Genomic DNA, 26,206 nt, shown 5'->3' with positions numbered 1-26,206 from the left:
TTTGAAATGTTATCAAGATCTTACTTAATATTAATGCAGCTTCATCCAGACAATACTGCACCACCTGAAAAAATCTGACATTACCAATCCCATTTTCCACAAGGTCATTAATATACAATGTGAACAGCACGTGTCCCAACCCACCTCCCTGGGGAAAACCTGAAGTTACTTCTTCATCTGTTGATGACTGTCAGCCAAGATAACATGCTGTTTCCTCCCTACCACGAAATCCTCAATCCAGTCACATATTTCACCTGATACACCATATGATCACACTTTTGAAAATACGTGTAGATGTGGTACTGAGTCAAATGCTTTTCCAAAAATCAAGAAATACTGCATCTACCTGTCTGCCTTGATCCAAATCTTTCAAAACGTCATTGAGAAAAGCGTGAGTTGGGTCTCGCATGATCAATGTTTTCGAAATCCATGCTGGTTGGCATTGAGGAGGTCATATTGCTTAAGATAGCTCATTATATTTCAGTTCAAAACAATGTCAAGAATACTGGACAGTAGTTTTGTGGATGACTTCTGCTGCCCTTCCTGTAAACAAGCATGACCTGTTCTTTCTTTCAACTACTGGGCACGCTTTATTTCCCCCAAGGGATCTCCAATAGATTATAGTTAAAAAGACAGGCTAAATCAACTGCAAGTTTAGTATAGAATCTGATATGGATTCCATCAGACTCTGGAGCTTTGTCAGTTTTAATGGTTTCAGCTGTTCCTCAACACCACTGACACTAACACTTATTTCATTCATCCTTTCAGTGGTACAATGACAAAACTGGGGCAATTCTCTTCAGTTTTCCTTTGTAAAAGAACTTTTGAAAATGGAGTTAATCAATTCAACTTTTGGGTTAGATAGAGCAGCAATCAGTCGTGGAATTAAGTTGCTTTAATATGACATTTATAGTCACAACGCAGATCAGATTTCGACCTGTGTCAGGTCATTATCAATGCAGCGCGGAATTGTAGCAGTTGTTTGGGCTCAAGTGAAAGCTTACACAGTTCAACCAATAGATTTTAGTTAAAAAGACAGGCTAATTCAACTGCAAGTTTAGTATAGAATGTTATATGGATTCCATCAGACCTTGGTTGAACTGTGTAAGCATTCACTTGAGCACGAACAACTGCTACAATTCCACACAGCATTGATAATGACCTGACACAGGTCGAAATCTGATCTGCGTTGTGACTATAAATGTCATATTAAAGCAACTTAATTTCACAAGTGATTGCTGCTCTATCTAATGCAATATAACCACAGTCGTTGCGTGCACCCACCCCATGGAGGGCAACCTGATTTCAACTTTTGTTTTGCTGCCTTCAATTTCAGTTATTCTTTCATTTTTAAGAGACTGGACACTAACATCGGGACCAGTAACAGGTTTTACATACAACCAGAATTTCTTTGGGTATAGTCAGAGACAATTTAACAATAGTCTGCAACAGTAGCTACTGAAGGCTTCACATACTGCTCTCATGACAGCCAAGTACATTTCATTTAGTATCTGTCTACAGCCCTATACTTTATTTTACACCTATTATGCAGTAGCCTCTGTTTCTTTAGAAGTTTCTTTACAGCTACTGAATACCATGGTGGGTCCCTCTCATTATGAGCTGTTGTACTGAGTACATATCTCTGCAGCGCAAGGTCAACTTTTCTTTAAAACTTGAGTCTTAGTTCATATGGTCCTGTTCTGTGCTCAGAGTTTCAAGTCCTTCACTGAGATAAGACTCTACCACTTTTTTGTCTAGTTTACTGAACATATACATCTTTTTGTTTGTTGTAGTAGTTGTTTGTACTTTGTTAATTATTGTTGGCATTGTTGGCACGATCGTCTCCTGGTCTCTGATGCCAGTATCGATGTGGACATTGTGAAAAGGTCTTGTCATTTTGTTGCTATTAAATCCACATGTAGTACATTTCCAACATGAGAGGGGTTCAAAACTGCCAGTTCTAAGTTGTTTTCAAAAAGGCATTTAGTGATGTTACACCAGATGTCTTGTCATGTCCACCACTAACAAAAATGTAATTTCCCTAATTGATTGTTGGATATTTAAAGTCTCCACCGATGATTACAGTATGACGGGGGAAATTAACTACAAGTGAACAAATATTTTCTCTAAATTTTTTGGTTTCATGCCCACCCCTGATACTGAGTCTAGTCCAAACAGTCTCACATGCAGCTTCAGTTTCTATTTCAGTGGATTTGAGTTTCTTGCTACTGTGACAAATACACCATCGCCATTTCCCATTAGCCTATACTTTCGTCATGCACTTAAATTTTCCCCAAAAATCTCACTGCTATAAATTTCAGGTTTCAATCAGCTTTCTGTACCCGCTATCATGTGAGCTTCACTGGTTTTCAGAAGCATTTCAAACTCTGGAACTTTGTTGTGAATGTTTCGGCATTTAACTACTAGGATTTTAATACTATCACCTGTGACGGCATTCTTTTGCATCTTACACTTACATTTCTGGGTCTCCTAAAGCTGTCATTATATAGACTGGACAGAGTGTCACCTAACATATAAAAAACTCTTGTGTGCACCCTACAGTGTGCACAGCTACATGGGTTGCAGCCTCTGATGTGTAGTGCATACCTGAGCCATTTAGGGGGACCTTACAGTTCTCAGCATTACAAAGCAACTTTCAGAAGTTGCAGCCCAGCTTTTAGCATAACTTTCAAAGTCTCTGGTTCAGTCCTTCCACTCAACTCAAAAGCAAGGGGCCACAACCAGTTCTGGGGACAATGCTGCATACAGTGAGCCTTGTGGAAACACTCTGCACAAGCCTTGTCTTCTCAACCTTCTCTGCCAGTCACTGGAATGATTCAAGTATGACCTTGGAGTCCAACAACAGGCTTGTTTGTTCCATCCAACCGACACCACAATCTGCAGTTGGACACACTCTTTTTCCTTCAATGGCTGGTGGAAAAACCTCTTCAATGTGTCGAATGAGCTCCTACGCATACAAAGTGAGTGTGCTTGGTGTTCCTTTCCATCCCTTGCTGCCATTTCCCTTAGAGGTACCATTATTTGCATACATCTGAACTGCTGATGATTACTAGAACCCTTACCCTCTTGTGTTTGTCCCCTCTTGACACAGAGCAAAGTAGGTTTCCCAACAGGTGAAGGGAGTGCCATTGGCTGAATTATACTATTAAAAGGATTATTTATATTTTTTGAACTTATAAGTTGTTTCAGCATTATCACAGTGTTTACAAAACTGTTTCAAACTATGAAACTATGAGTAAATATTCACAATGTGCAACAAGCACATGAGTTATACCTAGCTTTCAGAAATGTTCACTATTTTCTCAGGGAGGAAGGAGGGATAGGTTCAAAGATTAGAAAGGAGAAGCAGGTGACTCGGACCACAAGCTGAGAGTGACCAGCCTGTTTTAACAAAGGTGTGGGGAGAGGCATCAGACAGAGGAGTCAGTTTGGGCCATAAGAGGTGGGGGTGGGGACTCTCAACATGAGGTCTGTGTAAGCTGCCTCTCACTTCCAGGCTTCCTCAACATATCCCTCTGTCCCCCTGAGAAAGGAACTAACAGTTCTGAAAGCCAAGAATTGTTCTATTTTTTTCGTGCTTTTAAATGTGCCTGTCACAATACTTGGAGTAACAGAAAATAAATAATTTAATATCTTGTGAAAAAAATGTGCACACTTTTTTGGGCTGCTCCAATGTTTTCTGTGCATTGTGATATTCTAGATTTGCAAGATGAAATAAATAGAAACTGCTACAAATCTCACTACAAATCTTGAATATAAACATAACATTTTTCCAGTAGTGATTTTAGAAGTTACAGAATAAGTCAAAATGCTGTTGTCATGTGATAAAAGTGTGTCAATGATTAGAAACAGAGTTTATTGCAATGATTAAATATATCCATTTAAAAAATTAAAAATGCTGATGGGTGCAAGACAAAAATTGAGATGGATGTGTTAGTTACAGTCTCAAAAATTTCATTAACAACATGCACTTTTGGATAAATGACAGACATCAATTGACAATACAGCATTATCTGTACATACGGCTGAGGTTTCCATACCTGAAACGGCTAACAGTTTAAGGTAGGTGCTGAGTGTAGAACAATGAAATTACTGACAATGTCCACTGCCCCATCTGACTGAGTCGGATTGTGGATGACAAGGCACTGTGCCACAGAGCACGGGAGGGAGCTAATCTACTTTTTCTTACACCACTCCTGACATTAATCTTTTTTCTTGTCTTATTCTTTTTGTTACTAGTACATATACAATAGTTACTCAAAATTCCAATTTCTTATATAAATAGGGATTATCAAAACATTCATTCTATAGGTTCTCAATTACTGGCGATAATATTGTAGTTAGTTCACCTGAAGACATCCAAACCAGGCAAAGTTGAAATTTTTGATGAGCAAAGAGTTTTTTTGTTTCTATATTGGTATAACTCATTTGAAAGCCGTCGTTCTCCTCTTTTCAACAAACATTTTACTTTTTCCAGAAGCTTTGTGTGTCTTAAAATGTCACTGCTTCCAAAACTCAGCACCACAATTTTATAGCCCTGATTTTTCTGGTTGGTTACAAAAATGCAAATTTTCACTAAAAGGACTTGTCAGTTTAATAACTATTCTAATTAGAAAATTTCACTTTCTCAATACTTTTTGGTGAGCTTTGAGAATTCCTGTGTAAATTAAAATCATCCTCATTACAGTGTTATTAGTTAAACAAACTTATGTCACTACCTAATATATCTTTGTTCTTTTTAATTTCCCAATTTTTATACTACTATCTAACATGTAATAAGCTTGTATTCCAAAAACTTATAATTTTTGATATGACATGTATGTAAATAGGCATGGTGCACAAACTTTCAATTAGTCAGTGCCCAAGCGGGGAAACATAAACATTACATAATTTTCAGTTTGTGTTCAGCAGTCAATACCATATAGTCAGCCCGGGATTAGCTATCAAAATGTGAGCTCCTTTGTGAGTTGCCTCAGCAGTGAAATTACAAACAACCTATCTGTCATTATTTAATTTTCAGTTCAGTCCACACTATGCACTCCAGGTCTACCAGCGAATTGTCAACATTATGTATTAGTGCCGAACTGCCAAAATATGAGGCTATGTCTATCAGTCATGTACAGTAATATATTGGTCTGCCATCAGTGAACAACTGATAATTAGTATAATTTACTGTTCTGGTTCAACACTGACAAATCATGCATGTTATAAAGGTTGTCATCAAAAAAGTGGCAATAAATATGAAGAGAGAAAAAAATCATTCACTGCAGTTTTATGTATTTTCTTTAACAAATGTTCACTTCATCCATTAAATCAGGACGGCGATTCAAGCCGACAGGTTGTGACACTACCAAAGGCAAAGTTCCAAATCAGTAAACTTACAACTGTACTCTATTGGTGTTATGACTGACTGGTTCACATCAAAATCTCAGCAAGTGGATGTTTCACATCAAAGTTCATTTTGGCTTGAACACATTTACCCTAATTCGTAATGTCAGTCCATCACTGTAAATGAAACAGTAGTGAACTATTAGACACAGAAGTAAAAAACTTCAACAGCCAAGATCGCTAATTATAATTTACAGATCATTGGGTCCTTAAATAACACACTACTGGCCATTAAAACTGCTACACCAAGAATAAATGCAGATGATAAACGGGTATTCATTGGACAAATATATTATACTAGAACTGACATGTGATTACATTTTCACGCAATTTGGGTGCATAGATCCTGAGAAATCAGTACCCAGAACAACCACCTCTGGCCGTAATAACGTCATTGATATGCCTGGGCATTGAGTCAACCAGAGCTTGGAAGGCGTGCACAGGTACAGCTGCCCATGCAGCTTCAACACGATACCACAGTTCATCAAGAGTAGTGACTGGCGTATGGTGATGAGTCAGTTGCTCGGCCACCACTGACCAGACATTTTTAATTGGCGAGAGATCTGGAGAATGTACTGGCCAAGGCAGCAGTTGAACATTTTCTGTATCCAGAAAGGCCTGTACAGGACCTGCAACATGCGGTCGTGCATTATCCTGCTGAAATGTAGGGTTTCGCAGGGATCGAATTCCATATTCTGCAAACAGTCATTGGATCTCGACCAACGCGAGCAGCAATGTCGCGATACGATAAACCGAAATCGCGATAGGCTACAATTCGACCTTTATCAAAGTCGGAAACATGATGGTACGCATTTCTCCTCCTTACACGAGGCATCACAACAACGTTTCACCAGGCAACACCGGTCAACTGCTGTTTGTGTATGAGAAATTGGTTGGAAACTCTCGTCATGTCAGCGAGTTGTAGGTGTCGCCACCGGTGCCAACCTTGTGTGAATGCTCTGAAAAGCTAATCATTTGCATATCACAGCATCTTCTTCCTGTCTGTTAAATTTCGCGTCTGTAGCATGTAATCTTTGTGGTGTAGAAATTTTAATCGCCAGTAGTGTAGATAAAAAATTACATCCATAATCAGGTTAGATCTAATAAGGTAAGGAACATATTTCAACAAAATGGACATATGCAACATACCTTATGCAAATACACACTAATAAATCTTCATTATATGTACAACATATAATGTTAAATCTTAATACATCATCCAAGAGTATGGAGAAAAGGATACACTGGCATGTCAATAATAAAACAAGATTTACATAAAATAAGATGCACATTGCACTGACTACCCCAGCTTATATCCAGAGAGCAGATGAAAGAACAGCGAAGATCACAAGTCAAGGCAAAGATGTTACAAACTACTAGCAGGTGGCACTGTAATAATAAACATACAGAAAGAATATTATGGAAAGGATAGTTGCTACTCACCAAATAGCGCAGATTCTGAGTCACGGATAGGTACAACAAAAAGACTGTCAGAAAGTGAGCTTTTGGCAACAAGGACCCCCCCCCCCCCCCCCACACACACACACACACACACACACACGACCACAGTCTGTGGCAGCTGGAACCAGACTACAAGCAGCAGTGCATGATGGGAGAGGTGACCGGGTGGAGGTAAGAAAGGAGGCAGGGGTGTGGAGGGGCAGGGATAGCAGGGTAGGGGTGGGGGATGGTAAAGTGTTGCTAGTGGGAGCGTGCAGGGACGAGGTGGGGAGCAGGGCAGCTAGTTGCAGTTGGCAGGTTAGACAATGAATCCTTCCTAAACACCCAGAATCCCAAACCCATCACCCGGTTCAGATTCACTGATGACATCTTCACGATCTGGTTTGAGGGTGAGGACACACTATCCACATTCCTCCAGAATCTCGACACTTTCTCCCTCATTCGCTCCACCTGGTGCTACTCAATCCAACAAGCCACCTTCCTGAATGTCAACCTCCACATCAAAGATGGTTACATCCCTACGTCTGTCCGTATCAAACCTACTAACCACCAACAATATCTCCACTTTGACAGCTGCCACCCACTCCATACCAAGAAGTCCCTTCCATACAGTCTAGCCATCCATGACCATCACATCTCTAGTGACGAGTGGTCCCTCTCGAAATATACCAAGGGTCTCACTGAGGCCTTTACAGACCATAATTATCCTCCCAACCTTGTACACTTATCTTTCCAGTCACCCACCATCGGCCACAGATGAGCATTCCCCTCGTGACTCAGTACCACCCAGGCCTGGAGCAATTGAATTACATTCTCCACCAGCATTTCGGCTACCTCTTATTGTACCCTGAAATGAGAAATGTTCTACCCACTATTCTCCCCACCCCTCCCACAGTGGTATCTGCTGTCCACCGAACCTACGCGATATACTCAGCCATCCCTACACATTCCTTGCTCCCAATCCCTTACCACAGGGCTCATATCCCTGTAACAGACGTAGATGCAAGGTCTGTCCCATACACCCTCCCACCACGACCTACTCCAGTCCAGTCACAAACACCAACAGGCGGGGCCACCTGTGAAACCACACACGTGATCTTCATGCTGAGCTGCAACTACTGTGCTGCATTCTATGTGGGCATGACAACCAACAAGCTGTCTATCAGCAAGAATGGCCACCAACAAACTATGGCCATGAAACAACTGGACTTTACCCATCTAGCCCCTTCCCTGCTCCCACTCCCACACTACACAGCAATATTCCACCAACGCACCATTCTTTTTACTTCTCTCCTTTTCCGATAACTCCCCCCCCCCCTCCTCCACTCTCTGTCTAACATCTCGACCGCACCTAGCTGCCCCACCCTCTCTCCAACTCATCCCTGCATGCTCCCACTAGCAGCACTTTACTGTCCCCCCACCCCTACCCTGCTATCCCTCCCACTCCCCTCCCCAACCTCCTCCTCACCCACACTCAGTCGCCTTTCTCATCATGCACTGCTGTTCGCAGTCTGGTCCCAGCTGCCAAAGACTATGGTCATGTGTGTGTGTGTGTGTGTGTGTGTGTGTGTGTGTGTGTGTGGCGGGGGGGGGGGGTCTCTTTGTCTTTAAATATGTCTGCTTGTGTCTGTATATGTGTGGATGGATATGCGTGTGTGTGTGTGTGTGTGTGTGTGTGTGCGCGCGCGCGCGCAAGTGTATACCCGTCCTTTTTTCCCCCTAAGGTAAGTCTTTCCGCTCCCGGGATTGGAATGACTCCTTACCCTCTCCCTTAAAACCCACATCCTTTCGTCTTTCCCTCTCCTTCCCTCTTTCCTGATGAGGCAACAGTTTGTTGCGAAAGCTTGAATTTTGTGTGTATGTTTGTGTTTGTTTGTGTGTCTATCGACCTGCCAGCGCTTTTGTTTGGTAAGTCACATTATCTTTGTTTTTAGATATATTTTACTACATATTCTTAACACTCAGATCTCGAGTAATCTTCTGTAGGCTTATTCAGTAGCGATATATTTTACACTTTGTACTTACCTCGTAGCTGTTTTGACTATACAGGCAGTAGGTGATACAACTGAAATACAATACATACTCTTTTAATTTGTAAGAATTTTAATTCTGAAAACGAAAGTTAAATTAGAAAAGGAATTCTGTTATAATAATATACTCTGGTTTAAATTCTTATGTTACATAATTGCTTGTTAAAATGTACTTATTGCATTGTTTTAATGACTGACTGGATGTAACACCTTCAATATACTTTATATGTTACAGTCACATTTCTGTATGATTACTATTACAGTACCACCTGCTGGTAGTTTATAAACATTTGTGCCTTGACTTGTGATCCTCAGTATTCTTTCATCTGCTGTGTGGGTATAAGCTAGGGTACTCGGTACAATATACATAATATTTTATCTAAATTTGTTCCATTATTAACGTGCCAAAGAACGATTTTCTTGATACTCCTGAAATGACGTGTTACGACTTGACCCTATATATTGTACATATGATGGAGACTTATTGATGTGTATCTGAATAAGGTATGTTGTATATATCCAATTCGTTAAAATATGTTACCCACCTTATTAGATGTGACCTGATTATGCTTGTAGTTTGCAATCTCTATGATTTACAGATCTGATGACAAAAACTCAGATTTGCTGGAACCAGTCATCATATTTAAAATTATAATTGGTGACCTTGGATGTTGAAGTTTTTATTTCTATGTTTCATATGACTCTAGAATGCCCCCATACTTGAGTGATGTCAAGAATATATACTGTGCTATTAAACTTTCTCTGCTGAAAAACAATCAAATGAATGGATTGTAAATTGCAAAAGCATGCAGAAAAACTCAATGTTGCAGCACATTGGTAACTCCAGGACACTGTAGTCAACTGCGACAATATACCCATGCATATTTAGTTAGATCATAAGGAAGGTATTAAGGGCATTGTCTGGAAGCTCATCTACATTTTCCATCTTGTTTATGTGGTTGTTGACACTTAATGCCTCAACTACACAGTGAAAGGTTACCTCAACTAACTCCATTATTTGTATTACACTCACGACTTTGCTGTATTATACTGATTAGATTTCAAAAAAAAAAATCACAGAAAATTCAGTTACTCAGGAAGACAAATTATGCAAAGTACAATGTACAGTATTGCAGCACATGGCATCATCAAAAGTAGGCAGCAAAAAGTACTCAATAAGTATGCTGTGTCTCCAGCAGATAAGGTACACAATGCTACCTTTAGAGAATGCATCACACCAACAGTGTGGCACCTCAAACATGCACTGGTGCACAAAATTTAAGGATAGAAGTACCTTTTGCATGTTGTGTCACTGCCACGTAACATAGCTCAGTGAAACTTGAACCATGTATAGAAAGCTCTGCTAGAGCATAGTACAGAAGATAACCACCAAAAGAAATATGCAATCAGCCAAACTAAAGTGACATTTTATTCAAAGACAATAATTGCAATACCGTCACCACAATTTAGGATGGGCTCCTGGACATTAGACAATTCAGGACATGGTTCTTTGCCTCCTGCTAACTTTATGTTGGGCTCCTACCTTTGGTGAGCACAAAATACGAAAAAGTACCTGTTGGAAGACCCAGAACAAAGTATCTTTCTGGACCCGGTTTGAAGTCATTTATCCTTTTCATCACATATCTGGCTGACCATTCTGCCACCTTATCTGCAGTCTCCAGGATAACAAGCCGCATGGTGTTCTTTCACCTGTTGCAAAAATAGAGAAATATTGTTAATAAATGTCTCAACAAGAAAAACATTCCTCAGTTTTACTCAAAGTATACAACTAATCTAACATTAAAAAGGTGGAAGTCTGAGATGGTTGGGATCTAAGGGAAAAAAACAGCAGACTCATCAGTCCCACATTCATGAGACAAACCATATGAAGTTAGTGACATCTGCCAGAAATTCACTAAAATTTGATAGTATCTACAAGTTGTTAAACTGACATAATGAAAGCAACATTGATCCCAGAGATGAGAAATAGTTGCAGAAGAGGTAAAAGTACATGAGAGGGGAGGGGGGGGGGGCGGCACGCTACAGGCCCAAGAGCAGTGTAGGCCTGCAGAGCTCAGATGCAGTGAGAGGCACTTCACACCTGAGCCAATGCTGATCAAACCAGTACGACCAAGAAAAATAAAATAAGGTGAGAGAAGTAATCGGGTCAGTGGGCATAGTCGAGCATCCCCTGTGTCTTGCCACACTGCAGGAGGTGTCCATTTCACATCTGTCCCATCCCAGATCTGATACAGTCAAGATGGGAACAGAAGCTACTCTCTTGGAGGAACCGTAAAAGCCCATTCAACTTTTCTTGTTCACTGGCTGCCGTCCACGAGCCAGAATTCTTAAGGTCTTATCTTCATCGGAGAGCTATATGAAGGGGCATTCCTAACAAAAGTAAAACATGGTGTGGCAGCAAAGAGGGCTAATCACATCTAACAGTAAAGAGTACAAGAGGGCACCGCCAACCCCCCCCCCCCCCCCCCCGTCCCCCGCCCAGCATGTGGTGAAGGCACTCTAAACCCTACCACCATGGCCAAGCCCTGAAAGCAGTTTAAAACTTTAAGATCGTCTAGTAAATAACTTACACAAGTAACTTCTGAATGTGCTTGCTGAAGTGTTTACATTAGAACAAAAACTCGTGCAGGTTTACTTCTGCAAGTCATTTCAGCGAGTATTTCAGGAACTTGCTGCAAGTATTTGCAGAAGTGTTTCCAACATATTTGCGTCTTGTGATAAGCAAATATAAGTTTTCAGTGTTGTGGGTAAAAACTGTGCGGCCACCACAATTACTGCATTACTATTTATTATTGAAGAAAAATCCTTATGAAAAACAAAGTCAAGAAAAAAGAAATGTTTGGTTGAAGCAATGCATACAGAGGTGTACCTATCTTAAGTTGCTAAAAAGCACTTTTGAATGAAATAAAATCAGAGGACTTGGATGAAATTAAAATCTTTCTCATAATGCTGTAAGTTAGTTTCAAACATCTCTTTTCTATTGAACAAAGAAAATATTCCAGAACAGGAATCAGAAACAAGGTAAGCTATATGACCAAGATGTTGTTGTTGTTGTGGTCTCCAGTCCTGAGACTCGTTTGATGCAGCTCTCCATGCTGTTCTATCCTGTGCAAGCTTCTTCATCTCCCAGTACCTACTGCAACCTACATCCTTTTGAATCTGCTTAGTGTATTCATCTCTTGGTCTCCCTCTATGATTTTTACCCTCCACGCTGCCCTCCAATACTAAATTGGTGATCCCTTGATGCCTCAGAACATGTCCTACCAACCGATCCCTCCTTCTAGTCAAGTTGTGCCACAAACTTCTCCCCAATCCTATTCAATACCTCCTCATTAGTTATGTGATCTACCCATCTAATGTTCAGCATTCTTCTGTAGTACCACATTTCGAAAGCTTCTATCCTCTTCTTGTTCAAACTATTTATCGTCCATGTTTCACTTCCATACACTACATACGAACACTTCCAGAAATGACTTCCTGACACTTAAATCTATACTCAATGTTAACAAATTTCTCTTCTTCAGAAACGCTTTCCTTGCCATTGCCAGTCTACGTTTTATATCCTCTCAACTTTGACCATCATTAGTTATTTTGCTCCCCAAATAGCAAAACTCATTTACTACTTTAAGTGTCTCATTTCCTAATCTAATTTCCTCAGCATCACCTAACTTAATTCGACTACATTCCATTATCCTTGTTTTGCTTTTGTTGATGTTCATCTTATATCCTCCTTTCAAGACACTATCCATTCCGTTCAACTGCTCTTCCAAGTCCCAAGTCCTTTGCTGTCTCTGACAGAATTACAATGTCATCGGCAAACCTCAAAGTTTTTATTTCTTCTCCATGGATTTTAATACCTACTCCGAATTTTTCTTTTGTTTCCTTCACTGCTTGCTCAATATACAGATTGAATAACATCGGGGATAGGCTACAACCCCGTCTCATTCCCTTCCCAACCACTGCTTCCCTTTCATGCCCCTCGACTCTTGTAACTGCCATCTGGTTTCTGTACAAATTGTAAATAGCCTTTTGCTCCCTGTATTTAACCCCTGCCACCTTCAGAATTTGAAAGAGAGTATTCCAGTCAAATGACCAAGATATGACCTTTCAATTACTCTTCAAATTTTGCAACGAGTACTCATTAGTTTTATAACAAATTTAATGCATTTATGTTTCTGCGGACATTAAAAAAACTGTTCAAATTTAAAAAGATATCTTTACTGTGATTCTACTTTCCTTTGGTGAAGCAAAAAAAAAGTCAGTAAATTCATTTCACACTTCCTTGGCTGCAGTGGCCAATTATATACATTTAGGGGTTCCATTAGTGCATCTGTTTCGACCCGTCTTTCTGTATGTCATTCTTTTTGACACTGATATTTTTGCACCAGTAGTGAAAGCAAAAAAAAATTTTACAAGTTTGAGAAAATCTTCCAGCAATTGGCAAGTTTAGTAAGTACTCGCAGCAAACTGCAAGAAACTGTTTCCATTAACTTGCAGAAGCTACTTCTGGGTCATTCCACGGTTAAGGACTTAAAATATGTACAGTTTACATTGTCATATTAACTTGAAAATAAGAAGCATACGGCCCTGCATACAGTCCTGAAAGTGACACCATATACACGAATGTTTGATGACGTGAGCCATGTTCATTTGTTACTAAACAAATGAATAGGAAGTGTTACAGACATAGCAAAACCTTCACTTTTCATGGAATGATCCTTCTGTAAGTTGACAAAACCTGAGGATTTACTGATTTAATTAACTTGCTGGAGGTGTTTCCATGTGAGAGAACTTGCAGAAGTTTTCTTGCTAGTGGACACTTGCCTTTAGTTATGAGAATAAAAACCACTTTCTCAGAACATTAGCGGCAACAATCTGGAAGACCACACTTGGTGTGGAGAGCCAGAAGGAGGCAGAATTCCATCATGATGTGAGCTACTGTCTGTAAGGCTCTATGACCACCTCATCTACAGGTGTGAGAATGTTCACGTGAGCACTGATACCAGCACTGTTGCACAAATGATGCAACACGTCCAACTTGTGAGGCAATTCTCCGAAAGGACTATCCAACCACTCAGACAGCCACAATTTGACCACTTTCAAACTCTCTCAGTTGCCTGTAGGAAGCATGAGTGCATCTATGTGGCATGGTTGCCTGCTTGCTTCACATGTCTTTATCACACTGACCCTTCTTGCTGTGGGTATTTCCTATTAAAGGGAAGACACAGATGGCTCTCTGGTAGCTATGTTACCACACTACTTGTTGGCGAATAACACTGAAACCATTATCAGTACACCTAATATCCCCCCCATGGCATATGCCATCATCAGACCAAAATCAATGTGTTCATTTTTTTGTGTATAAATTCCCTTATGACATTCTTTCCTGTAAAGGAACTTCTAAGGAAACAGAGACTACTGTATAATACATGTAAAACAAAACATAGACCTGTAGATAGAGATGCTGAATGTAAGGTCTTTGCCTGTCAAGAGAGTAATGCATGATGCCTTCAATGACTACCGTGGCAGAATACTGTCAAACGATCTTTCATCAAATCCAAAGAGATTCTTATCACATGTAAAGTCTGCTAGTGGCACCAAAGTTAATATCCAGTCACTCATGGATGAAACATGAATTGAAATTGAGGGTAGCAAAGAAAAAGCACAACTGGAAAACTCTGTTTTCAACTATTTCTTTACAAAGGAAAACTTAGGAATAATGCCGCAGTTTAATTCCCATACCACTGAAAATGTGAGTAAATTTTGCATTAGTGGCAGTAGCATCGAGAAACACATGAAACTGTTAAAATTACACAAAGCTCTGGAGCCCAATGGAATCAATATCAGACTCTAAATTGAAGCTGCAGATGAGTTAGCCTCTCTTTAGCTACAATTTATCACAGACCCTCTACAAAAAACTGTAGCCAGTACAAGAAGAGTAGCAACTACCATCCAATATCCTTGACATTAATTTGTTGTAGAATATTAGCATATACTCTGAGCTTAATGTAATGAGATGTCTCAAACAGAATGACATCCACACCAACCAAAATGGATTCTGAAAACATGGATCATGTGAAACCAAACTCGTATATTTTTAACATGATATAGGTATGAAAGCCTTGGAACAAGACAGCCGGGTATAGGCAATATTTCTTGAGTTCTAAAAAGGGATTTGATTCAGTATCACATCTACACTTATAATCAAAAAGTATGACTGTATGGGTATCAAATAAATTTGCGGCTGGATTGAGGATTTATTGGTAGGTAGGATGCAGCAAGATATCTTAGATGGAGAGTCATCGACAGAAGAAGTAACTTCAGATGTACCCCATGGCACTGTGTTCCAACATTTGCAATTCATTTCAGATATTAATGATTTTGTGAACAATACTAATAGTAACTTCACATTTTTTGCAGATGGTGCAGTTACATAAATTTAAGTGCAGTCTCAAAAAACTGCATAAATATTCAGTCAGACTTTTATAAGATTCCAAAGAGGTGCAAAGATTGGCAACTTGCTTTAAATGTTCAGAAAGGTAAAACTTTGTAATTCATAAAATGAAAAAACATGGTAATCTATGACTATAATATCAATGAGTCACAGATGGAACCCGTAAACTCATACAAATACCTGGGTATAGCACTTTGTAGGTATAGGAACTGGAATGATCACACAGGCTCAGTCATGTGTAAAGCAAATGGCACATCTTGGTTTATTGGTAGAATACTACAGAAATGCAATCAGTCTACAAAGGAACTGCTTATAAATAACTCATGCAGCCTATCCTACAATATTTCTGCATTGTGTAGGACACATACTCAATACAACTAACAGGAGACATTGAACTTATACAGAGAAGGGCAACATGAATGATCGCAGCTTTTTTTGACCCGCGGGAGAGTATCACGTAGGTACTGAAGATATTGAACTGATAGACTCTTTTGTTTGTTTGTTTACAACATGCTCCATAACACAATTTGTAATACTAAATGTATGTATTTTCAGTGTGTGTGTGTGTGTGTGTGTGTGTGTGTGTGTGTGTGTGTGTGTGTGTTGTAATGTTTGTGATGTCGATGAGAGCAGGGAGAGGCTGAAATTTGGTGCCGGCACATGGTCTACTCCTTGTGAATAGCATCACGAGACCAGCAACCTTAACATCCCCGTCTGACGGACGGTTCACCATCAACAGTGTCACACACCCTCAATTCATAAGACACTGTGGAGAGGTTTTGTATTTAAACCAGGATGTTGGCACAAAGTCTGGTGATCAGGAACTTTATGCCACCACCTCTCCTCCTCTCGTCAGCCAAATACTGGCAGTGAAAATTTTTTCCACCATCAGTATTTAAACCTGCTTACACCAGGGTTGGGCGCCACCACACAAGTGCGTGTTGGCACATAAGCGTCAGAGGTAGGTTCAGTGGCAGACTCTTGAAGGTAGATTCAAACTAGCCTGAGAAAGCGTACTTACAAAAGTTTGAAGAACAGGCTTTAAATTATGGTTCTTGGAACATACAATATACCAACCCTTTACATGTTGCTCCTGTAAAGATTATGAGGACATAATTAGATAAAATAGAGGATGCACAGAGGAATTTAAACAATCATTCTTCCCACACTCCATAAATGAACAGAATGGGAAAACACTTCTGGATACCCTCTGTCATGCACTTCACAATGATTTGAAGGGTACAGATGTAGAAGTAGAAATAATTCATCAAAATCTGAGAACAATAGTGATGGTCCATGCCTATAACACTAGAGGGAAAAATTACATTTATGATGCACTATTAAGGTTGTCACTGGCTCCGAGTTCAATATGCACCAACAAAAATTTTTGATCAATTCCCAACAATGTGAAATATCTGACAAGTACAAAGTAGATTAAAACTGTGTGCCCGACTGAGACTCAAACTCGGGACCTTTGCCTTTCGCGCGCAAGTGCTCTGCCCGCGAAAGGCAAAGGTCTTGAGTTCGAGTCTCGGTCGGGCACACAGTTTTAATCTGCCAAGAAGTTTCATATCAGCGCACACTCCGCTGCAGAGTGAAAATCTCATTCTGGAAGTACAAAGTAAATTTTAAATCTAAGCTACAACCACTTCTTCTGGCCAACTCCTTATATTACAAGGAGGAACATTAATTTAAAAACTGGTAACCTGTAGGAAAACATCTAGTTTTTAAGTGTAGTTGCATAAGTAAGACTTTAAAATAATATGTTTATTAATGTTAAAATTAATCAAATATATATATTTTGTAGACTGACTCTTTTCACAGATTTTTTGATAAACAAATCATTCAAATGACCTATGGATTGTGCATCTAACTACATTCGATATTCCCTATGAAACCTACACTGTTGAGCTAAAACATTATGAGCAGCACCTTATTAGTGCGTTTTTCCACCTCTAGAAAACAACATAGCAGCGATTTTATGGAACATGTATTTGACACTTCCTTGGCAGGTTTCCAGAGATATGTGGCACCAAACACCTATGCACATGTCATGCAATTCCTGTAACCTATGGGCCAGTGGTTTAAGTGCATGGAACTGAGGCCTGATAGAGTCCCACATGTGTTCCACCAAGTACAGATAAAGCAAATTTTCTGGACAAAACACCAATGTGAGTTCACTATCAAGCTCCTCAAACTATTGTAGCAGGATCCTGGGCTTGCAACATGGTCAGTTGTCCTGCTGGAAGATACCACACCATCACGAAAGACATCAAGCATCAATGGGGTGATTACTGAATTGAGTGGTCCAACATTTCTCCCCCAAAGTCAGCTTCTATCAGTTTTTCCATTCTTCTGCAAATAATGTGTGTCAGTATTTTTCAACCATGACTTATTAAAGAGCTAAACAGCTGTATTGGAACCTGACAGTGTACATCTTCTTTGGAGTAAGAATTATTACGTTCTTCTGGAAGCCTGAGGATATTTAGCCTGTTTCATAGATCTTGCACACCAGATGGAATCATGTTATCATATATGCTTCTCCCAAGGATCTCAGTATTTCAGAGGAACTGTTGTCTACACCAAGGGACCTGTTTTCACTCAGGGCTTACCGGGCTCCGCCAATTTCTTCTTGCAGTGTCATACTTTCTAAGGAAGGAAAAAGAAAAAAAAACACACACACCATGAAGGAAGTATCCAAATGGGACAGAAATCACTAGATGTGATGTATGTGTACAGACAAACAAATGACTACAATTTCAGAAAATTGGATGATTTATTAAAGAGAAAGAGCTACACTAATTGAGCAAGTCAATAACGTGTTGGTCCATCTATGGCCCTTATGCAAGCTGTTATTCAATGTGGCATTGATTGCCAGGGTTGTTGGATGTCCTCCTGAGGGATATTGTGCCAAATTCTGTCCAACTACCACATTACATCATCAAAATCCCAAATTGGTTGGAAGACCGTGGCCATAATGCTCCCAATGTACTCAACTGGTTAGAGCAAGACAAGCAGCCAACATAGGGTTTGGCAAGCACAAGGACAAGCAATAGGAACTCTTGCCATGTGTGAGCAGTTATTATCTTGCTGAAATGTAAGACCAGGATGGCTTGCCATGAAGGGCAATAAAACAGGGTGTAGAATATCGTCATCATACTACTGTGCTGTAAGGGTGCTTCAGAAGACAACCAAAGGAGTCCTGCTATGAAAATAAATGGCACCACATGCCATCATTCCTGGATGTCAGGCCATATGCCAGGTGACAGTCAGGTTGGCATCCCACCACTATCTGATGCATCTGCAGATGCGTGTTCAGCCTGGAGTCTCACTGACTAGAGTAGAGTTGTCTTCAGTGATGAGGCCTGCCACAAATTGAGGCCTGATGACTAGTGAAGATGTGTCTATGACTAGTGAAGATGTGTCTCTAGATGCCCCAGACAGCAGAGGGATACCAACCTCATGTTGCCCACCAGAAGGCCTGACAACCAGAAGTGATCATGCACAATGCCATCTCTTTTTACAGCAGAACCCCTTTGGTTGTCATCAATGGCACCCTTACAGCACAGCAATACATTGATGACATACTACGGCCCATTGTTCCCCTTTATGGCATGCCATCCTAGGCTTACATTTCAGCAAGATAATGCCCGCCCACACACAGCAAGAGTTCCTACTGCTTGTCTTTGCACTTGCCAAACCCTACCTTGACCAGCAAATTCACTGGATCTCTCCCCAATTCAAAAATTTGGAGTATCAAGGACAGAAGCCTCCAACCAGCTTGGGATTTAAAAGATGTAATGCATCAATTGGATAGAATTTGGTACAACATCCCTCTGGAGGACATCCAACAACTCAATCAATGCCAAGTTAATAACTGTTTGCGCAAGAGCCAAAGGTGGATCAACACGTTATTGACTTGCTCAATTAGTGTAGCTCTTTCTCTTGAATACATCATCCAATTTTTCTGAAACTGTAATCATTTGTTTGTCTGTACTTGTACATCACACCACTGATTTCCAACCCAATACAGATAATTCCTTTGTGGTGCATTGTTGTTTCTTTTTTTGTCTTAAAGTATTTCCTATCTCAACTTCATCTATACCCTCCTCTCCTTCTACAATAACGTCCTCAAGTTTATTTCACTTTTATATAGACCCCTCTATATACTCCTTCCACTTTTACCTTCATTGCTTAGATGACTATAACAGAATACAGAGGTAGTGTTCTGGTAAATAACTTGTGAAGAACCTCTCCATTTCATTTCTGATAAACTATCTCTACAGAAATAGTCATGTTCCAAACAAAGTTCTGATAGAGTAAAATAAGATAGAATATCATGTTGATATTTTCTGTACTCTTTCCAAAAGCTCTGATTTATTCATTCACACATTATGTTCCTTACATTCCAGTAAGACGGAGAGCCTTCAGGAATGAGGAATGAGCTGAGGTAGCCAATACATTAAGCAAAGAGAAGCAACTATTAGAAACTTATTACACGAGCCTACACTGGCTACATGTACCCTAGTAAATAACAAAAAATATTGCTGCTTCCTCAGTTATATAAAACAGCTGTTGCTCATCTTCTACTGGTGGCTTAATATTCACCTGATTACATTTGAATTTTTCCAAGAAAACAGTTATCTACATCTATAATTACAGCCATGTTTACCACACATCACTACTCCCCATACAGCTAACAGAGTGTTTCAATCCTTCATTATAGATATTCAGATAATTTGTAGAACTGTTCTATGAGACAAGTATTAATTTTCTTTTGAACTGATAAGAACACTTTTTAAGAGAATTTGTTGAATACATTTGCATCATGTGTAACTCCACTCTGAACCCTTGAAAAGGAGATAAAGACTACATCTAAGATCCATGTATATATTGTATAGTGATTATACAAATCACTGGACAGCAACAAGAAAGGATAAATAAACAAGGACATACTCTAAGAATACATAGATCCTAGACGGCCAACACGGAATCAGAAAACATCACACCTGTGAATCACAATTAGCCCTTTATTGACACGAAGTAATCAGTGCTATCAACAGGGGATGTCACATTGATTCATATTTTCAGATTTCCAGGAGGTTTTTGACACCGTTCCTCACAAGCAGCTTCTAATTGAATAGCATTCCTGTGGAGTATCATCTTAGCTGTGTGACTGGATCCATGATTTTCTATCAGAGAAGTCACACATTTCATAATAACTGACGGAAAGTCATTGAGTAAAACAAAAGTGATATCTGGTGTTCACCAATGAAGTTTTACAGCCCCTCTGTTGTTCCTGACCTACATGAACAATTTAGGACAGATTCTGAGCAGCCCCCTCAGATTATTTGCAGATGTTTCTGTAATTTATCATCTTGTGAAGTCAGCAGATGATCAAACCAAATTGATAAATGATTTACACGCAGTATCTCTATGGTGCAAAAACTGGTAGACGATGCTAAATAATAAAAAGTGTGAAGACATCAATATAGGTACTAAAAGGAACCTGCTAAATTTCAGGTACACAATAAATCACACAAATCTAAAGGTTGTAAACTCAACTAAATACTTAGGGGTTACAGTTAAGAATAACTTAAATTGTAATAATCATATAAATAATGTTGTGGGGGGAGCAAACTAAGACTGTGATTTGACAGAACGATTAGAAAATGAAACAGGTCTTCTAAAGAGACTGCTTGCCCTATGCTAGTCTGCCCTCTTCTGGAGTACTGTGCATCAGATAGGATTGACAGAGGACATCAAAAAGTTCAAAGAAGGGCAGCTCATTTTGTATTATCACGAAATAAGGGAGAGAGTGTCACAGATATGATAAACAAATTTGGATGGCAGTCGTTAAAACAAAGGTGTTTTCTGTTGCGGCAGTGCTTCCTCAAAAAAATCTCGATAACCAACTTTCTCCTCAGAGTGTGAAAAATTTTTGTTGGCACCAACTTAAAGATGATCTTCATAATAAAAATAAGAGAAATCAGAGCTTACACAGAAAGATTTAAGTGTTCATTTTTCCCATATCAATTCAACAGCTGAGCAATAGAGAAATAGCTTGTAGGTGGTTCAATGAACCCTCTGCAAGGCACTCGACTGTAAACTGCAGAGTAATCATGTGGATTTAAAGGAATTAATTTACTGTGGTATGAATGACACAACACTTATGAGCATACAACTGAGGAACTAATATCATGGCTTAATATCCCACTGGCAATAAGGTCATTGGAGAGGGAGTAAAAGCTGATAGGACCTAGAGGGAAATGAAATGCACCACACATTTCAAAGGAATTGCTCTGTCACTTGCCTTAACCAATTTGGGGATACAATGGGAAACCTAAATCAGGGTGGCTGGACTAACATTTTAACCACCACCATGATGGAGGGTAATTTCCACTGCAATACTTATTAGGTCAGACCCATTCCACCAGCATATGAAGCACAGAAAAAAATGACTGCTAAAATGCCCCTCTGCATTCTGTAAATACTGTAATCCTGACTTTTTATCGCTATGGGAGAGATACATAGTGGGTTGTTGTATATTCCTTGATCCCCTGAGTGTTCAAAAAATTTTAGTAGGTTTTTGTAGGTTACTCACCATCTGTCTTCAAGCATCTACCAGTTCGAGTTTTTCAACATCTTTGTGACAATTTACCATGTGTTAAACAAACCTGTGACCATTCCTGTTGCCCTTCTTTGTACACATTCAATATCCCCTACTTATGCTATTTGGTATGGGTTCCCCACACTTCAGCAACATTTTAGAAAGGAGCACATTAGTGTTTTGTAAGTAATTTCCTTTCCAGACTGATTGCACTTTTCCAGTATCCCACCAATCAAGCAAAATCTCCCATCTGCTTTACCTGCAACAGAGCCTATGTGACCATTAATTTTAATAACTCTGAGGACTGCTAAGTCCACATATTTGTGTGAGTTTACCAATTCCAACTGTGACTCACTGTTGTTGTAATCATAAGACACTGCTTTTTCATTTGATGAAGTGTACTACTGCACATTAATAAACATTTAAACTGAGTTGCCAAACACTGCACCACTCTGAAATCTTATCAAGAGCCGACTGAGTATTTGTGCATGTTCTTTCAGCCAGTACTTCATTTTACTTACTGTAGCAGTTGCAAAAAGTCCAAGGTTACTATTCACATTGTCTGACAGATCATTAATATACAATATGAACAGCAAATATCCCAACATGTGTCTCTGGAGCAAACCACCCAAAGTTATTTCTACACCTGCCAGTGACTTTCCATTTAGAATTACATGCTGTGCCTTCCCTACTAAGAAATCTTCATTCAACATCATTTAGCATGGTACCCTGTAGGATAATACTTTCAAAAGTGCTGGTACAATGCTGACACAAATTCTTTTACAAATCAAGAAATATTGCAACTACATTACTGCCTCTATGATGGCTTTCATGAAGTCATTAAAAAAAAAAAAAAAAAAATTGCAAGTTGGGTTTTGCGTGACCATTTTTTTTTCCTAGATCAATACTGGTTGGCATACAGGCCATTCTGTTTGAGATACCTCTCATAGCAAACAGTAAGTTAATTGATGTGCTACTGTTTTTGATCCAAATTAATTACCAACAAAAGTCTCGTGACATTTTGCCAAATACTATCATGATCACTGAATACACAAGCAGCTTGAAATCAACCATAAAACATTCCCATCACATTACGTGATATGCTTTGTGATTGGTTCTCAGGAAAACGATTACCTTTGCAGTTACAAAAATCTGTTTTTCACAAATCCAAACTATTAACTTGCTAAGTAAACCAAGTACTCAGTTCAATTATCTTTACATTAAAATCTATTTCTCACCCCTTTCACCCCAGGAATTAATGGGTCAATCATTGTATATTTTTTGACAAGCTGTTCTCACTGACAATACTATTTTGGTATATGGCAGCTTCACAATAAAGCAGGCCTATTTATTGAACAAGGGCAAACAACAAAAACAATGAATTAACCTCTCTGAGGTGTCTTTTCAGCAGGTCTTCCAATTCTTAAACTTCCATGACAACACATTTGAAGGGGTTGGCGGATGGCTGAGCTATCCTTTAGTTTAGTAATGATTACACTGATCACTTTATCTGTTGCGTTATCTAATGCTTCACTTTATGGAAAGTAACATTTCCGCATGTATCGCTAGAAGGTAATGTCTGCTATATAAATTGTTCCATCTTATTGTATATGTGTTCTTGTCTTGAATTAGTTTCCCTACACAATTTTTAATCATCAAATGTACCGCTCAGCCAGTACTTCATTTTACTTACTGTAGCAGTTGCAAAAAGTCCAAGGTTACTATTCACATTGTCTGACAGATCATTAATATACAATATGAACAGCAAATATCCCAACATGTGTCTCTGGAGCAAACCACCCAAAGTTATTTCTACACCTGCCAGTGACTTTCCATTTAGAATTACATGCTGTGCCTTCCCTACTAAGAAATCTTCATTCAACATCATTTAGCATGGTACCCTGTAGGATAATACTTTCAAAAGTGCTGGTACAATGCTGACACAAATTCTTTTACAAATCAAGAAATATTGCAACTACATGACTGCCTCTATGATGGCTTTCATGAAGTCATTAAAAAAAAAAAAAAAAAAAAAAAAAAAAAATGCAAGTTGGGTTTTGCGTGACCATTTTTTTTTCCTAGATCAATACTGGTTGGCATACAGGCCATTCTGTTTGAGATACCTCTCATAGCAAACAGTAAGTTAATTGATGTGCTACTGTTTTTGATCCAAATTAATTACCAACAAAAGTCTCGTGACATTTTGCCAAATACTATCATGATCACTGAATACACAAGCAGCTTGAAATCAACCATAAAACATTCCCATCACATTACGTGATATGCTTTGTGATTGGTTCTCAGGAAAACGATTACCTTTGCAGTTACAAAAATCTGTTTTTCACAAATCCAAACTATTAACTTGCTAAGTAAACCAAGTACTCAGTTCAATTATCTTTACATTAAAATCTATTTCTCACCCCTTTCACCCCAGGAATTAATGGGTCAATCATTGTATATTTTTTGACAAGCTGTTCTCACTGACAATACTATTTTGGTATATGGCAGCTTCACAATAAAGCAGGCCTATTTATTGAACAAGGGCAAACAACAAAAACAATGAATTAACCTCTCTTGAGATGTCTTTTCAGCAGGTCTTCCAATTCTTAAACTTCCATGACAACACATTTGAAGGGGTTGGCGGATGGCTGAGCTATCCTTTAGTTTAGTAACGATTACACTGATCACTTTATCTGTTGCGTTATCTAATGCTTCACTTTATGGAAAGTAACATTTCCGCATGTATCGCTAGAAGGTAATGTCTGCTATATAAATTGTTCCATCTTATTGTATATGTGTTCTTGTCTTGAATTAGTTTCCCTACACAATTTTTAATCATCAAATGTACCGCTCAGTTAATAAGATCATGTCCATACTGAATGTGCACAGCACGCAAATAAAATGAATGTTTGACGCTTGTCAAACTCGTTCATCATCAAACTGCCCTAACGCCCTTACAAAACTATACCATGCATTATTTAAACGGCTGTTTAGACATTATAAAATGTTCCAAAACGTGCTGACGATATTATTTTCTTCAGCATGTAATTGCATTCATTTATGGATGCCAAACTTCTTACAAATATATTAAGTCGTATAATTAAATCAACTATCTGCCTACGAATCAGTTCACTCACTGTCAGAACTAGGATTATACTAAGCGATTTTCTTAGCATGTAGGTATGCTATGATTCTCAATGCCACCAGTCTATTACTTAATTTTTGTCCTTTGCTGTCGGTGCCATTACTGTGAACTATTACTTTCCTAAAAAAAGAAAACACGCCACTTTCAGTCACAAATCGTGATTTTTAGTGGACACTTCAATAAAAATCAGAAATAAACTAATAAGCACTTCCTTTTTAAATATGTACGTGCTCTAGTACCGGTATGCGACTGACATATATGTTCTTCGACAATTTCACATAAACATTTAGGCTCTTTAGACGCAAGTGTTCGTCTGCAGCATGCAACCAACGAAGCTGAATAATGTGCTATGTGACATCTGTAAGTAATTATTGCTGTTCCCTGGCCAATACAACATTTTACTTACTTTATAACGCGCCGTCTACAAAGTACACAGATGGAACCGGGATTGAGAGTTCACTGAACTCTAATCACAACAAACCACTTATCAACTTACGCATACACTAGTCCCGATAACTAATGAGGGGCAAATTCCAGGCAAGGGAAATTAAATGAAGAACAGTAGGATAACTTGAATTAGATAAAGTCTGTATTTGCCTTCTGCTGACATAGTGAATTTACATTTTAATTTTAACTACACTCATTTTGTTTATAGATACATTCATCTGTTTTTATTTGTTTGTTATTCAAAATCTTTGATTTCTGTTTACGTTTTTTTATATCACTCACGGTCATACGCCTGTGATATCACGAAACTTTACATCTTTGGTTAGCGATTGACCAAAAAGTACGCGTAATATTTAGAAGCTAGAAAAGAGAAAACAACTTATATTTTGATCTTTAACGGACTGCAGTGGGTAAACCGCTGTGGCCACCGAAGATTACGGAGAGGAGAGACAGTGTGGTCTACTGGAAAATCTTAAAACACTGAAGCGACTGTCGCCAATGATGTACAGGACTTGCAGGAGGAGAACATCATCATGGATATTCAACATATGGTAACACCGAGAAAAAATGAAGCTCAGACCCAAAAGACGCCAGGTAAGGGCACGTTATCGGTGGCTACTCACAGCTCA

At 39.1% G+C, this 26,206-nt stretch overlaps 1 protein-coding gene across 3 annotated transcripts in view; it reads right to left on the bottom strand.

Annotated features, from left to right (window-relative positions):
• LOC124622129 (glucosamine-6-phosphate isomerase) overlaps positions 1-25,692 on the bottom strand; it is a 122,246-nt gene extending 96,554 nt beyond the window's left edge. The window contains exons 1-2 of one of the 3 annotated variants that reach the window (XM_047147745.1): positions 25,537-25,692; positions 10,474-10,610 (exon numbers count right to left, since the gene is read on the bottom strand). In XM_047147745.1, coding sequence (XP_047003701.1) covers positions 10,474-10,597 — 124 coding nt within the window. In that variant the 5' untranslated portion in view covers positions 10,598-10,610; positions 25,537-25,692. Of the gene's footprint in view, positions 1-10,473; positions 10,611-25,122; positions 25,261-25,536 lie in introns of those variants that run through there. The other 2 variants (XM_047147748.1, XM_047147746.1) reach the window with 2 other exon arrangements.
• Positions 25,693-26,206: the final 514 nt, after the last annotated feature.

Source organism: Schistocerca americana, chromosome 7 (assembly GCF_021461395.2).
Source record: "Schistocerca americana isolate TAMUIC-IGC-003095 chromosome 7, iqSchAmer2.1, whole genome shotgun sequence".
NCBI lineage: Eukaryota > Metazoa > Arthropoda > Insecta > Orthoptera > Acrididae > Schistocerca > Schistocerca americana.
This window is presented reverse-complemented; position numbering and strand designations above follow the sequence as displayed.